General features: G+C 41.4%; 1 protein-coding gene across 2 annotated transcripts in view; it reads right to left on the reverse strand.

Annotated features, from left to right (window-relative positions):
* SRGAP3 (SLIT-ROBO Rho GTPase activating protein 3) overlaps positions 1-16,713 on the reverse strand; it is a 229,785-nt gene that overhangs the window by 7,691 nt on the left and 205,381 nt on the right. For both annotated transcript variants that reach the window (XM_063114225.1, XM_063114223.1), the window contains exon 19: positions 645-825. In XM_063114225.1, the coding sequence (XP_062970295.1) occupies positions 645-825 (181 nt within the window). The remainder of the gene's footprint in view (positions 1-644; positions 826-16,713) is intronic.

Genomic DNA, 16,713 nt, shown 5'->3' on the forward strand with positions numbered 1-16,713 from the left:
ATCTAGTGGGTGGCTGCTTCCCTGATAAATCAGTTCCGCTGAGCCTGACCAGAGCTCTAGGGAATGCATGTGCAGAATCCTTCAATGGCTTTCAAAGGAATGGAAAGTGTAGATTTTCCAATCTTTCTTGTAGGGCTTTCTGGGATGGAGGGCTTTTTTTCTTAAAACCCTGAGAGTACAAAAGTAATAATAGTGTCCTATTAGCTCAAAATGGGGCATGGTCGTATCTGCCCATTCTGTGCAAGAACCCTTTCTGGGGTGGAGAACTGTGGGCAGTTCAGGAGGTGGTAGGCTGGCCACCAGCTGCAGGGATGACCCAGGATGGTGGAGGTACATGGCAAGATCCACTGGACACTGAGAATGGTGGGTGACGAATGCCCTGGAGGCTGTCAAATGGATCAGGATGGTGGGCCTGGGGCACTGGACGCTGTCTCTGTGTACTCTGAAGGATGAGCAGTCTGCATATTTAAGTGGATCACTATTAAAGGGAAGTTGGACATAGCCCATTCTTACAGAAGACCGAATGTATTGTATCAGGGAGAGCAAATCACTGGCACACAACCCAGCATTCCCTTTCCTGTGCCCATTCCAGACATCACTAATCTACTGCAGCATTCTTCACAGAAGACCCGACTCCCACTCACATGTCCTGAACAACTATGTACTGATGCGGGATGAGCCCATCCACGCCGTTGTGCCGGCCCTCCCACCAATCCTCCGAGGCGCGGTGGTACAGGAGCAGGGAGGCCCCCTTCTTGAAGGACAGTTCACGCGGGGACCGCCCCACGTAGTCAAACTTGGCGATGGCCTCGATCTGCTCCACTTCTGGAAGGAAAGCAAGGGCGAGAGCGTCCGTGAGTTCAGCAGAGAGGCAGCCCAGGAGGCTCACCCACATGACCTAGGCTTCTGTGGGGAAGGACAGACAGTACGCCTGCGGGACACACATGGCAGGGGCTTGGGCTGCTGGGGTGCCAGGCTCAGATCCACTCCCCACTCTGTGACCTCAGGTGAGCCACCTGACTTCTCCAAATGTGAGTGGGAGCTGACACACCAGATCCCGATTTGCCACTGCCCCTCTTATAATAATAAGTGCCTTTTAATACTTATTAAAACAATTTTCAAAGAAATTTCTTTTTCTTCTATGCCTCAACACAAGTTCTGTTTCTATCTTGCCATAAGCTCTTTCCCTCTTTGTCCATTTACAATACATGTAGTGGTTCTTAGGCTTTGGGGAGATCAACAGATGGTGTATGTGGTAGACAATTTTTAAGGGTTCCCTGACTCCTCAAAGCTCATTGCTATGGACTGAATTGTGTCCACCCCCAAATTCCTATGTTGAGGCCCTAACTCCCAATGTAACTGTATTTGGAGACAGAGCCTTTAATTAAGGTAATTGAGGTAATTAATGTTAAATGAGGTTATACAAGTAGGTTCCTAATCCAATAGGGCTGGTGTCCTTATTAGAAGAGGAAGAAACACCAGAGAACTCTCTCTTTCTCTCCACACATGCACAGAGGAAAGGCCACGTGAGGACACAGCCAGAAGGTGGCTGTCTGCAAGTCAAGAAGAGAGGCCTTACCAGAAACCAGCTTTGATGGCACCTTGAACTTGGACTTTTACTCTCCACAAATATGAGAACACCAGTTGCTGTTTTTTAAGCTGCCCACTATGTGGCATTTTGTTATGGCAGCCCTGGAAGACTAACACACTCATCCATGGACTTAACTTCAGGAGAGGAGAAATTCTTATCTGGACCACAGCTCAGGCTCAAGCTGTTTGTACACGAACATTTACACATCAAACACTTACTCTTCTCTGGTTGAGGACAGCCCTGACTGGGGTAAGCAATGAGCATATGGCATTTGCCCTTGAGACTCTCCTACTGACCAGCTCTGTCACCTCCTGTCCATGTGCCCTCAGGCAACTTACACACCCACTTCACACCTCAGCTGCCTTGTCTGTAAGGGGTGTTAGGAGGGTTAAAAGATAAAGCATGAAAGTGCACAGCATAGTACAGAAATACATTACATATTCAGTTGACAGCAGCTATCAGGACTGTAATGACAAATTCATGAATTTAGCCTACGGGGTAGGTCCAAAGAAGAAATCTAAGCTGCAGAGAGTTTAAGAGGTTTGCCTAAGACCATACAGCTAGTGATATCTGGGGAAGAGATTTTGGGGGAGCAGGGGTGTTGTGTCTACCGTTTTTTAAATCTGTGCCACAGTTTGTGCCCTAAGAGGTGCTCATACTTGGTAGAAAACTGATTGTGTATAGGTGTTAATGTATTTATATTTTAAAGCAAGCACAAAGATGTTTAACACTATAATTTTTTTTTTTAAATTCTAATAGAATTAAATAGAATAACAGATGCAACCCCAGCTTTCTCTAGCCTGCAGACAGCTGCCCTGGTCTGAGCTTCCGTCGGGCTCTACTGCTCTGTTCATAGTGGATGAGTTTATCTCTACTCATCTATCCATCTACCCGTCCATCATGTACTGAAGATCAGAACACCTGGCTTTCTTGCTTTTAAGCAATGAGACTTCGGACACCTTGGTTCTCCCTTTTTAGCCTCAGTTTCCTCACCTATAAAATAGAAATGATAATAATAGCACCTACCTTACAGGGTTATTAGAAGGAAATGAGTTAATACACAGGTAGTGCTTGCAACAGTGCCCAGCACACTTACTCTATATAAGGTTTATGCCCTTGCTGTTGCTGTTATTACCAGAGGCTGGTGCACTTCTAACGGCCACAGATGGCATGGAAAATCAAAGAGCAGAGGGAGGGAGGAAACTCTCTCATTTGTCTCCCCCATCACCACCCACCACACACGCGCCAAGGCCCCCCTCTGTAAGCTACAGGCTCAAGATGACTGTGCCTGTGGCCCCGTGAGATGTGGTGGCTTTGGGATGCCTCCAGTCCCCAGTGACTGAGACAGCCTCTAGCAGGGAGCAGGCCTCTCCAGCTGGCTCCCTGACAAATGTCTTTAAATGCTATTCTGACATGGGTGATGGGAAGGGTGGAGGAGGCAGGAAGAAAATGACAGTACAGCTAAGTGGGTCAGATGAAATCAGATCTTGACTCCAAGTCACCTTCTCAGTAAAATAAGGAGATTTCGGTCCTAATCTCTGCTGCATCCTTGAATCTCATACCCAGCTGTGTGCTGGGACTGCCTGGTAACCCATCTACCTGCCTAGCTACAAGAGACAGGGAGGCCAGAGGGTTTGTGAGACCAGTGGCTGAGCCCAGATGGGTGCGTGTTCTGGGGGTTCACCCCAGGCACTTCCTTTGATCTGGATTCCCTATGCTGAGAAAGGCACTGACCCAAACAGAGGTTTGCTGATGCTCGGAGGGGCACGGAGGGGCTGCCTCAGGTGCCTCCTTCTGCCCTTCCCATCCCCAGAGCCTCTAGCAGTCACTGGACAGTGGCCTGGAGTTGAAAGGGAGGGGCAGGAGTGGCAAATGTAAGGAAATGTAAGGGGAACACAACAGCAGCACGTGTGTTTGCAGATGTCGTTATGTAAGTGTGTGTGTTGAAGACAGCAATAATAGCTACCATTTATTTGCAAGTCTGTTATTTGGATTTCTCGTGCCTGAAACAGAATATGTGACTCTCCCCCTCACCGCTCTCCTACACTCTGTTACCCAAACTTACTTAATTCCCTTGTCCCCCCCATCTCCAGAAAAAAACCACTGTTTACCCACTCACATAGGCCAAAGCCCTGGCATTGCTCTGAGCACCGGACGTGGAATCCATCCGCAGCTCCTTCAAACTGTCCCCTGAATCTGACCATGTCTGATCACGTCTCACTGCTCCCCCAGCCCTAATCCCCACTGACACTCTGGTCCAGACCACTGTTTTCCCTTTACCTGCTCTTTACTTCCACATGTGCTGGGGTAGAGCCATTGCTCCTACAGAAGCCAGAAAATGTTTTAAAATCATAAATCAGACCATGAAACTCCCTTGCTCAAACCCCTCTGAAGGCTTCCGCTGTGCTGAGAACAAAACCCCAATGTCCCCCCATGGCTCATGAGGCCCCCCAGTCTCTGGGCTAGGAGACCTCTGAGACCTCCTCTCCTGCTCCCTCTCTTGCTTGTCTGCTCCTGCCTCACTAGCCTTCTGACATTCCTCCTCCAACATTGTATTATGACATTTTTCAAATACAAAGTTGAAAGAACTTTACAGTGAACATGCATATACCTACCACCTAAATTCTATTAACATTCTACTATACTAGCTTTATCACATATCTGTCCATCTCTTGATCCATCCACCCATCTTATTTTTTAATGAATTTTAAAGTAAGTTGTAGACATCAGTACACTTTACCCCTACACGCTCAGCATGAATATTCACAGAGCCTTCCTGATGCTTTTAAAGCATGCCAACTTTTTCTGCCACAGGGCCGTGACACTTGTCATCACCTCTCCCTGGGATGCTTTTCTCCCAGGTCTTTGCATTCATGCACATTCAATGAATATTTATTAACCACTGTGTGCCATTTCCTAATTTTATTCAGATCTGTGCTCAAATGCCATTGCCTTAGCAAGGCCTTTCCTGACCACCCCTAATTATAACAGCCCCAACTGCCAAACTACTCTCTAACACCTTCTTTTGCTTTTTTATTTTTTTTTGGTGGCTGGCCAGTACGGGGATCTGAACCCTTGACCTTGGTGTTATAACACCATGCTCTAACCAGCTGGACAACTGGCCAGGCTTTTTGCTTTATTTTTCTTCACAGCACTTATTACAACCTGAAATTATATATGTATATGTGTGTGTGTGTGTGTGTGTGTTGCATGTGTGTGTATACACATATAATTTTCAAATTTGTTTACTGTCAGTCTTTCTACTAAGGTGTGAGCACCATTAGGACAGGGATTATATTTTATGTTCTGCTATTTTCCCACTCCTAGAACAGCACCTGGAACTAGCAGGCACTGAATGCATATTTGTTGCTGGCATAAACAAATTAAGCTTTTAATAGTGCTAAGTGTTCTAATTACATCATCACATTTAATCCTCACAGCAATCTTGGAGGCACCACCCTCAGCTTGCAAATGAGGCAACCGAAGCTGAGTTGAAACCATGTGTCAGGGGGAGGGGGAGGGGGTCACAGGAGTAGCCAGTGATGAGCTGAGATCTGAGCTCAGATCCTAGACATCATTAACAGAGGCTTCTAGATGTTTTAAAGACATGCTAAGTTTATTCCTGCTACAAGAAGTTTGCATATGTTCAGTGTAATATGAATATACATATATTCTATGCTGTGTGTTTGATGTTCAATTTGACTCCTGCTTACTGAGAGGCTAATTGTGCCATGTAGGTACCCTCCAGCCTCTCCAGTGAGTGAAGAGATGGAGAGGCCAGTCCCTGAGCTACAGGAGAGGTTGAGCACTGTCCCAGTAGGGGCCTGGCTGGAGTCATACTTCAGGAAAGTCACTCCCAAGGCACAGCAGTCTCAGAGTAGGGGAAGGATTGGAGTGGAGAGGCTGGAGGCAGTAGCAGTTCAGAGGCTTTCACAATAGTCCAGGGCCTGGAATTTTCTGGAGATGAAAAGATACATCAGACCTTTGCTTTTATTTCAGAACCTGAAGGTTGACATTTTATAAGTCCCTACTCATTAGCCTTCTCTACCCATCACCAAATAAGAAGCTCATATTCCCCTCTCTAACCATGCCATGCCAGAGAGCTCTTTTTTGGGGTCTCCTTGCTTGCATGGGAGAGGAGATGGCTCTGTTCTTCTCAATATTACTTTGCTGCCCCTGCCCACCCCCACCCCCCATGCTATCCCCAGAAGAGAGAGTTCTAATCTCATTAGACCAGTTTACTAGAGGTTAGAGTCACTGGGTTAAAGGCTGGGAACATGAATGTACTTTCTCCTCTCCCTCATCCTCTTTGTGACTAAAGTAATGACATAACCTGGGGCCTGTCCACAGGGTTCCTCTTTTCTCTACTTCTCACTTGTGACCTTGAGTTCTCTCATTGCCTCAGGCTGGGGCACCAGCTGGTATTAAGATTTAGATTTAGTTTTAAAAGGATAGATGTGAGATCCACGTCTGGCATGAGAGCATGAGTAGCCCTACCAAAGCCACTGTCATCCCAGGGTGACTATGAGCATACCCAAAGCCATTCCTCTCTGTGAAGCAACATCAGAGGTTTAATATTGTTTGTGTGAGTATGTGTCCAAGGCGGGGGTTAGGGGGGTTCAGGTGGAGGTGGAGTTTACTAAAATAATCCATCCAGTTACTAAACAAATAAACAAACATTAACAACAATAATTCCCAAAGGATAGGGACTAGCACCCAGAGTTGCTACAATATATTATCTAAAATGTACATTTTCCAACAAAATATTACAAGGCATGCAAAAAAACAGCAAGTATGACCCATACACTGAGGGAAAAAACAGGCAACAGAAACTGCCTGTGAGAGCAACCAGATGTTAAATTTGACAGAAAAAGCCTTCAAAGTAGCCATTATAAATGTGTTAACAGAACAAAAGGAAACCATAATTAAAGGAAGGCATGATGACAATGTCACATCAATTAGAGAATATCAATAAAGAGACAGAAATTATAAATTTTTAGAAAGTGTAATTCTAGAACTGAAAAGTACAGTGACTGAAATACAAAATTTACTAGAGGGGCTCGACAATAGATCTGAACTAGCAGAAGAAAGAATTAGTGAACTTGAAAATAGATTGGTAGAGATTATGCAAGCTAGAGAACAGAGAGAAAAAGAATGAGGAAAAATGAACAGAGCCTCAGAGAAATGTGGGAAACCACTAAGTGTACCAACATATAGGTAACAAGAGTACCAGAAGGGAAGGAGAAAGAGAAGAGCAGAAAAAAAACTGAAGAAATAATGGCTGAAAACTCCCCAAATTTACTGAAAAACAATAACCTACACGGTCAGGAAGCCTCAACAAACTCCAAGTAAGATAATGCAAAGATAACCATAGACACATCATAGAAATAATGCTGAAAGTCAGAAACAAGGATAAAATCTTGAAAGCAGCAAGTGAAAAATAACTCATCAATATGAGTAACAGCTGACTTCTTGCTAGAAACAGTGGCGACTGGAAGGCAGTGGAATATTATGTTCAAAATGCTCAAAGAAAATAAATGTCAACCAAGAATCTATCCAGAACCAACACTACTCTCTCCCTCCACCACTGTCCCACCAAACTCAGAGAGGCAGAGACTCTGGCACAGACTGCGCAGCCAAGAACACAAGGATTCCTGCCCCCTGCCACCTTCCAGTCATTGGGCTTTCTTCTTGAGAGGAGCAGGGGCTTAGTGTTTCTTATCCTGCCCCCAGCTAAAATAAGGTTAAATAAAGATGTTTCCAGATTTTAAAAATTGAGAAAATGTGTTGCTAGGAAGCCCACCTTACAAAAATACTAAAGAAAGTTTCTTCAGGCTGAAAACAAGTGACCCCCTATGGTAATTAAAGTTAACACATAAAAACAAAAAGCACCAGTAAATGTAATTATAAAAGATGATATAAATGCATATTTCTTTTGTTCTCTTAATTGACTTAAAAAGCAAGGGTATAAAATAATGTGCATATAATATATTGCTGGGCCTATAACACATAGAAATGTAATATATGTGTAATATACTCGCCAATAACAGCACAAAGGAGGTGGGTGGAAGCAAAGCTACATTGGGCTAAGGAAATGACTACAGATGGTAAAATAATAGTTATAACAATGAATCATTGAGTTTATAACATTAATTTAATATGTATAATAATTTTAATATATATAATAATGCCACAAAAAGGTGGGAAAGGAAATAGAACTATATGGTGGGAACATTTCCATACATTACTGGAATTAGGCTAGTACAGTCATCCCTCAGTATCCATGGGGGATCTGTTCCAGGACCTCCCTCAGATACCAGGAGGCAGTGGAACACTCAAGTGAATACCTGAATGCTTAAGTACCTGATATAAATGGTGTAGTAGCTGCATACAACCTATGCACACCCTCCCATATACTTTAAATCATCTCAAAATTACTATAACACTAATGCAATGTAAATTCTATGTAAATGGTTGTTATACCATATCATCTCGGAAAAAATGGCAAGGGGAAAAAAGCCTCTACATGTTCGGTACACACACAATTTTTTTAGAATACTTTCAATCAGCAGTTGGTTGAATTCATGGATGCATAACCCATGCATATAGCAGGCTGACTATAGATCAGAAGCTCGTTCTGGACTGACTAGTTGTCTCAGTTGATTAGACCATGGTGCTGATAACACCAAGGTTCAATCCCTGTACTGGACAGCTGTCAAAAAAATTTTTTTGGTTAGAAGTTCATTCTAATAAGTTAAGATGTATATGATAAACCTTAGAAAAACCACTATAAAAAGTAACTTTAAAATATAGTGAAAAAGTTATTAAAGAAGTTAAAATGCTACATTATAAAATATTCATTAATGCAAAAGAAAGCAGTAAAGAAGGAATAGAGGAACAAAAGAGACACAAGACACATAGAAAACAAAAAGTAAAATGACAGACATAAATCCAACTTTATCAATAATAACATTAAATGTGAATAGATTAAACAATCTGATTAAAATGAAGAGATTATCAAGCTGGATAAAATAACATGATCCAGCAATGTAATGTCTACAAAAGATACACATTTATTTATTTATTTGTTTGTTTGTTTATTATTTATTTATTTATTTATTTATTTTGGCAGCTGGCCAGTATGGGGATCCAAACCAAGATACACATTAGATTCAAAGATACAAGTAGATTGAAAGTGAAAGGATGGAAAAAGATATATCATGCAAACTGCAACCACAGGAAAGTTAGAATGGCTATACTATGATCAGACAAAATGGACTTTAAAACAAAAAATATTACTAGAGATAAAGAGGAACATTTTATAATAAGAAAGGTTTGATATATCAAGAAGATAAAACACTTATAAACATAATGAACCTAATAGTAGAGAGCAAAATATATAAAGCAAAAATTGCCAAAAATGCAGGGAGAAATAGACAATTCAAAATAATAGTTGGAGACTTCAATACCCTACTTTCAATAAGGGATAAAACAACTAGACAAAAGATCAAAAAGGAAACAGAAGATTTAAACAGCACTATAAACCAACTAGAGTTAACAGATATCTATAGAATGCTCCACCCAATGACAAGAGACTATACATTCTTTTCAACTGTTCATGAAACATTCTTCAGAATGTGCTAGGCCATAAAACAAACCTCAATAATTTAAAAGGATACAAATAATACAAAATATGTTCTCCAACCACAGTAGAATGAAATTAATGATTCATCTATAGAAGAAATCAATAGCAGGAAAAAATTGGGGAAACTGAGAAACAGGTGAAAATTAAATAGCAACTCCTAAATAACCAATGATGAAAGAAAAAATTTTTTTTAAAAATCAGAAAATATTTTGAGATGAGTGAAAGTGAAGACAGAACATCCCAAAACTTATGGGATGCAGCTAAAGCAGTACTTAGAAGGAAATTTATAGTTGTAAATGCTTGTATTAAGAAATATATATATATATACACACACATCTCAAATCAATAACCTAAACTTCCGCCTTAAGACAATTGAAAAAGAAGTGTAAATGAAACCTAAAGCAAGCAGAAAGAAGGAAATAATAAAGATTGGGGTAGAAATTAATGAATTAGAGAACAGAAGAACGATAAAGAAAATCAATAAAACCAAAAGCTGGTTCTTTAAAAAGATCAATGAAATTAACAAATCTTAAATAAATCAAGAAGATAAGAGAGAAGACTTAAATTATTAGAATCAGAAATGAAAAAGAAACATTACTACCTTTACAGAGAGGGAAAAAAGGATCATAAATACTATGAACAACCATATGCCAACAAATTTGATAACTTAAATGAAATGAACAAATTCCCAGAAAGATACAAACTATTAAAACTGACTCAAGAAGAAATAGACAATCTGAATACTCCTATAATAAATGAAGAGATTGAATCAATCATCAAAAATCTACCCACAAAGAAATGACCAGGCTCAGATAGCTTCACTGCTGAATTCTACCAAACATTTAAAAAACAATTTCTTCCAAAAAAATAGAAGAGGAGAGGACACTTCCAAACTCATTTCATGAGGCAAGTATTACACTGATACCAAAACCAAACATATCACAAGAAAAGAAAATTAGAGACCAATATCTCTTATGAATATGGATGCAAAAGTCCTCTACAAAATATCAACAAACCAAATGCAATAACATATAAAAATAATTATGCTCCATGCCCCAGTGGAATTTACCCCAGGAAATGGAAAATTACTTTAACAGCCAAAAAAATCAATTAACGAGATATTCTTATCAGTAGAATAAAAACCAAAAATCACACAATCATTTCAATAGATTAAAAAAAGCATGTGGCAAAATCTAACACCCTTTCATGATAAAACACTCAATAAAATAGGAATATAAGGGAACTTTCTCAACCTGATAAACAGCATCTATGAAAAACCCACACTTAATGGTGAAATACTGTATGATTTCCCCATAAGATCAGGAGCAAGACAAGCATGTCCATTCTCACCACTTCCACTCAACATTGTACTGAAGGTTCTAGCTAGGGCAATTAGGCAAGAAAAAGAAATAAAAGGCATCCAGACTGGAAAGGAGGAAGTAAAACTATATCTATTTGCAGATGATGTAATCTTTTTTCTTTTCTTTTGCAGCTGGCCAGTATGTGGATCCAAACCCTTACTCTGATGATACAATCTTGTATGTAGAAAATCATAAGGAATTCACTAAAAGCTATTTGAATGAATGAACAAGTTCACCAAGGTTGCAATAAATTAATACAAGAGCAATAAATTAAAATCAATTGTATTCCCACACACTTGTAATGAACAATTCAAAAATGAAATTAAGAAAATTATTCCACTTAAATTAGTATCAAAAAGAATAAAATATTTAAGAATTAATTTAGCAAAACAGCACAAAATTCAAACCCTGAAAACTACAAATTATTGTTGAAAAAACCTGAAGTTCTAAATAATTGGAAAAAGATCCCATGTTTGTGAGTTGGAAGATTTAACTGTTAAAATGGCAATACTCCCAAACTGAATTACAGATTCAATGCAATCCCTATCACAATCCCAGCTATCACCTTTGTAGAAATTGATAGCCTGTTTCTAAAATGTTTACATAAGTGTAAGGAATCCAGGATAACCGAAACAATCTGAAAAAGAAGAGCAAAGTTGGAGGACTCACACTTCCCAATCTCAAAACTTACCACAAACCAAGAGTAATGAAGACAGTGTCCTCCGGCACAAAGACAGACATATAGATCAGTTGAATAGCACTGAAAGTGCAAAAATAAACCCATATGACTTATCAAATGAATTTTTACAAGGGTGCCAGGACCATTTGATGGTGGAAAGAATAATCTCTTCAACTAACAGTACTAGGACAACTTGATAGCCACACAAAAAAGAATGAAGTTGGACCACTGCCTAACACCATATACAAAAATCAACCCAAAATGGATCAAAGACCTTAATGTAAGATCTAAAACTATAAAATTCTTAGAAGAAAATACAGGGATAAGATAAATCTTCGTGAACTTGGATTTGGCGAAGGACTCTTACATAGAAAACTTAAATCATGAGCAACAATAGAAAAAACAGATGAATTGGACTTGATCAAAATTTAAAACTTTTGTGCTTCACTATCAAGAGAGTAAAAAGGCAAGCCACAGAATGGAAGAAAATATTTGTAAACCATATATCTTATAAGAGACATATCTAGAATATATAAAGAGTAGTTATAGTTCAATAATAAAAAAGACAAAAGGCCACATTTTAAAATGGGCAAAGGATATGAAGGGACATTTCTCTAAGGAAGATATACAAATGATCAATAAGCACATGAAAACATGATCAACATCATTAGTCATCAGAGAAATTTAAATCAAAATCTCAGTGAGATATCACTTACACCCGCTAGGATGGCTAGAATCAAAAAGTCAGATCGTGGCGCTGGTAACACTAAGGTCCAGTGTTTGATCTCTGTATTGGCCAGCCACCAAGGCAAAAAAAAGTAAAAAAGTCAGATAATAGCAAATGTTGGCAAGGATGTGGAGAAATTGGAACCCTCATACAGTACTGATGGCGATGTAAAATGATGCAGTCACTCTGGAAAACAGTCTGGCAGTTCCTTAAATGACCAAGCAATTCCATCCCTAGGGATATACCCAAGAAAAATGAAAACATATGTCCATACAAAAACTTGTACACGAATATTTATAGCAGCATTATTCATAATAGCTAAAAAAATGATAACAACTCAAATATCAAAATAAACAAAATGTGGTATATCCATACAATGGAACATTATTCAGTCATGAAAAGGAATGAATTCCAGACATGCTATGAAGTAGATGAACCTTGAAAACACACTCAGTGAAAGAAGCCAGACACAAAGACCACATATTGTATGATTTCACTTACATGAAATATCCAGACTAGGCAGATCCATAGAGACAGAGAGTAGATGAGTGATTGCTTAGGGATGGGGTGATATGTGGGGGGCAGAGGGTGGGATGGTATAAGGGGTGATAGTTAAAGGTCATGGTGTTTCTTTCTGAGATGATGAAATTATTCTAAAATTGACTGGTTGATGGTTGTATATATCTCAATATTCTAAAAACCATTGAATTTTACACTTTAAATGGGTGACTTGTATGGTATGTGACCTATATATTAATAAAGTGGTTAAAAAAAAAAGAGGAAGACAGAATCCTCCTTAGGTATCATGCCTAAGCCACATGGTACAGGCCAGTTTACCATCTCTGTTACTAGGGGTTAGGAACATAAGCCAAGTTAATAATAAAATGGTCACTGCTCCCATTTTCTATTGTTCTTTATTTCTTATGGGGAGAGTTGGCCATGATTCAAACAGAATTGGGGTGTTCATGCATAAACTAGTCAGTAACCAAAACCTCATCTCAATACACACAACATGGGTGAATCTCAAAACATTGAGCAGAGTGAAAGAAGACAGAGCCAAAACACTCTATTCTGTACAATTCCATTTAGGTGAAGTTCTAGAACAGACAAACGGGGAGGAGTCAAAGGTAACCCCACGAATTTGGAAAAATACCAGTGAGGGAATGGGAGTCCAATTATCATTGAAAACTGACATCCCATAGCCATATGAACACCCTCTGTTACTGATTTTAGTGGTTTCGATACCTGGCAATCTCATTTCTCATTTGGCTGCCAATTAACAAAGGTGCTGCTAGTGACAGGCTGCCTTAATTTTTCATTTGGTTTAGTTCTAACAATCAAGGGTTCTTAACCTAACCATGGTTTCTTTACAAATCTTAGAGACCAAAGAACATCACAATGGATTTTCCAGACCCATGAAGTGCTAGTAGACTCAAAACAGGGCAGCAGACATCAATTAGGGACAGAATCTGTTGAGATAAGAAAGGCAATATAGACACCCAAACAACTAAATTGTTCCTCTCACTTGGCACTCATCAGCTGTCTCACCATGACAAAGACTGGAGCCATGGTTCAAAGCCTGCTGGTTCTGTTCATACCAGGGGGGTTCAAGAGAAAAGAAGATATTAATGATCCCTCAAATGACGTGTCTTAGAGAAAGGAGGTAAATAAATCAGGAGGTTTAGGTTGCCCGTGACCAATTAGTTCAAGAAAATCCTCTGGGACTCAGTTTCTCTGTCAGGATTAGGAAGGATTTATATACAATACAGAATCAATTAATGTTTCTTACCCCCTCCTTGTCCCAGGCACTGTGCTAAGCTCTTTCATACATGTCACCTCATTTTAACCCATGCCACGATTCTCCTGCTACTGTCATTCCCATTTTACAGATAGGGAAACTGAGGCCAGAGATTATGTGGCTTGCCTTAGAACACCTGGCCATAAAGGACTCCCTCTCTGTTTTAAATCCAGGTCTCTTTTCTCTGAACTCACTATTTCTATGACTTTTTTTGGGGGGGGGGCGGCTGGCATGAATGTAACATTTAGAAAATGCAATTGATTTTCCTCTGGAGGATGCCCCTGATTCAGCAACCCCCACAAACACATGCAGGATACTTTGAGAGACTTCAAGGGAGCATGAAACCGGTTCTCCCAGAGTATGGCTGTTTCCCTTCCAGGATGATTCTTCCTGCCTTCATCATTCTCTGAAACCAGCACCTTCACAAAGAACGACAGGCACAAGGAACTTCTGGAGAAGTGGACACGAGCTCTGACTCTCCCCACTCCAGGGCAGTTGTGAGCCTCTGCCCTGAGACGGGGAGGCAGCATTTTCCAGGGGGTGGTTCTTGGCATGGGGATGAAGCCTACTGGGTGTGTCCTGCACTGACCCAGCAAGCCCTGTTCTCTCTGTTGCTCCTCATCCTCGATAGTCCTAGTGCCCAGAGCAGACTTTCACCCATCAGACTGGCAAGCTGCAGGAAAAACCAGCGGGGCCACTGACAGGGGCCTCAGCCCCCAGGAAGGTGGTCACGCAGATCAGTCACAGAGCTGCAAGGGTCCTCAGAGGGCACCTGATCCCCCATCCTGTGGGCAAATCTGCCCCCATTAGCAGCAGCCCTGGCAGGTCTCAGTTCTGGAAAATCAGTCCATCTCATTCAACACAAGAGGTGATTTTCTCCCAGTGGAAGAAGAGAGATTGAGAGCAAGTTCTAGAGCAAGAGGAAGCTACACACACATGTCCAGAGGGGGGGACAGAGGAGAAGAGAGAGGAAGAGAGAGGGAGAGGAAAGGAAGACAAAAGTCAGGAGGAAGAATCAGAGGAAAGAGGGAAAGAGGGAAAAGGAGAAGGAGAGAGGGAGAGAAAAACAGATCTAGAAATAAAAAGAGCAACAGATGGAGAGAACAAGATGGAGGGCTGTTAAAAGGGATAGAGGGAGGGGAGAACTGGAGGTGATAGGCAGAGGGAGGAAGGGAAGAAAAGAAGGAAAGAGAAAAGCAAATCGTCATGCATAAGCAGAAGGTGGTAGCTTTCACATCTCCAAACAAAGCTTCCGTGGGACACTACCCTCTGATCAGGGTGACTTTAGTTTCTCAGGATTCTGGCAAAGCTGAATATTAACTGGATTTGCTTTCCCATACCTGTGACCCAGGCCTGACCCATTAGCTCCCTCTTGGGCCACACTGATTGAATCATGCCCAGGTTTGTGACCCAAGGCAGTCCAGGGAGACTCTGCCCCAGGTCCTTTCTTGGAACCATTAAGAAAAGGACACTCCTTTCCACTGGGACTTTGGGTAAAAGGATGGTGAAGGCCTGGAACTGCCAGAGACCACCACACAGGGAGCTCCTACATGAGAATGAAGCCAGCACAGAGGAAAGCAGACAGGAAGATGGAGGCAAAGTCCTACCAAAATCATCTGTGCTCCTGGATCTAGCTGTGCCTGAAGCCACACATACTGTGGGACTTCTCACGTATATGAGCTGGTTCCCTTCTATGATTAAGTCAGTTTGTTTTGGGGGGGTTGGCAGAGTTTGGATGTGTTGTCCCCCCAAAACTCCTGTGGAAATCTGATTGCCAATGTGGCTGTGTTGGGAGCTGAGTCATGGGGGCAGATCCCTCACGAATGGATTAATGGTCTCCCTGGCGGAGGAGGGGTAGTGAGTGAGTTCTTGCTCTGTTAGTTCCCATGAGAGCTGGGTGTTTAAAGGACCCTGGCACCTCCTCTCTCTCTCTCTCTTGCTTCCTCTCTCCATGTGATCTGCTTGTATGCGCCACCTGCCTGCCACTTTCCACCATGAGTAGAAGCAGCCTGAGGCCCATGCCAGATGCAGGTGTCCCAGAATTGTAAGCCAAATGAACCTCTGTTCTTTATATATTACCCAGTCTCAAGTATTCTGTTATGAGCAACACAAAAACAGACTAACAGAGGGTCCTGCCGTTAGCAAGTGAAGTAGTCCTACTAGGATATGAAAACCATCTGTTTGCCTCTTTCACCAGCTTTCAGAAACCTCACCTGAGTACGTCCTCAGCTCTCCTAACAGGGCCTAGGACTGTCCCACAAGGGAAATACAAAGGCCAAGTAAGAATTTCTAAAGGATGATTTTTAAAAAGTAAAACTATCACAGGGAGATGGGAGGGCTACACTTGGTCCACATGGGGCCATATTATGACTTTCATGGGCCATAGGCACTTCTGCGTGCCTGGGTCTCTTTCTCTGTAAAAAAATGCTAAAAATTATATTTTACAACTGCATTGGCATAAAGACAAATATAATCCAGACTGGGTTTCATATTCAATTTTTATTTTGATGTTAGAAGAAATTGAAACATTTTAGTGGAGCCCTACAAGTATCATGGGCCCTGGGCACTGTGCCTCCTCTGCCTGACGGATAAGTTGACTCTGGGTCCATATCATCTAGATGGCTTGTCTGAACGGTCCAGTTTCCCTAGAGACTAACTCAGGTCTCTTTTCCTTGTCTAACAGGGGTGGAGGAATCTCTCTCTCTCTCCCCCCACACTTCCTGGGATCATCAACCTTTACCTTCATCTTTGGGGTACCCACTATGCTGGGGACACACTGGTTGTCTGGCATTATCACTCTGCATCATGAGCAGCTGCTTCCAATCTGTCTAGGTCTGGTGGCAGACCAGAGCTCCCTGAGGACCCCTGTCTTGCTCATGGCTGTGCCCAAGTCCCAACCCAGGCCTGAGGCA

The sequence above is a fragment of the Cynocephalus volans genome, chromosome 11, assembly GCF_027409185.1.
Source record: "Cynocephalus volans isolate mCynVol1 chromosome 11, mCynVol1.pri, whole genome shotgun sequence".
NCBI classification, from domain to species: domain Eukaryota; kingdom Metazoa; phylum Chordata; class Mammalia; order Dermoptera; family Cynocephalidae; genus Cynocephalus; species Cynocephalus volans.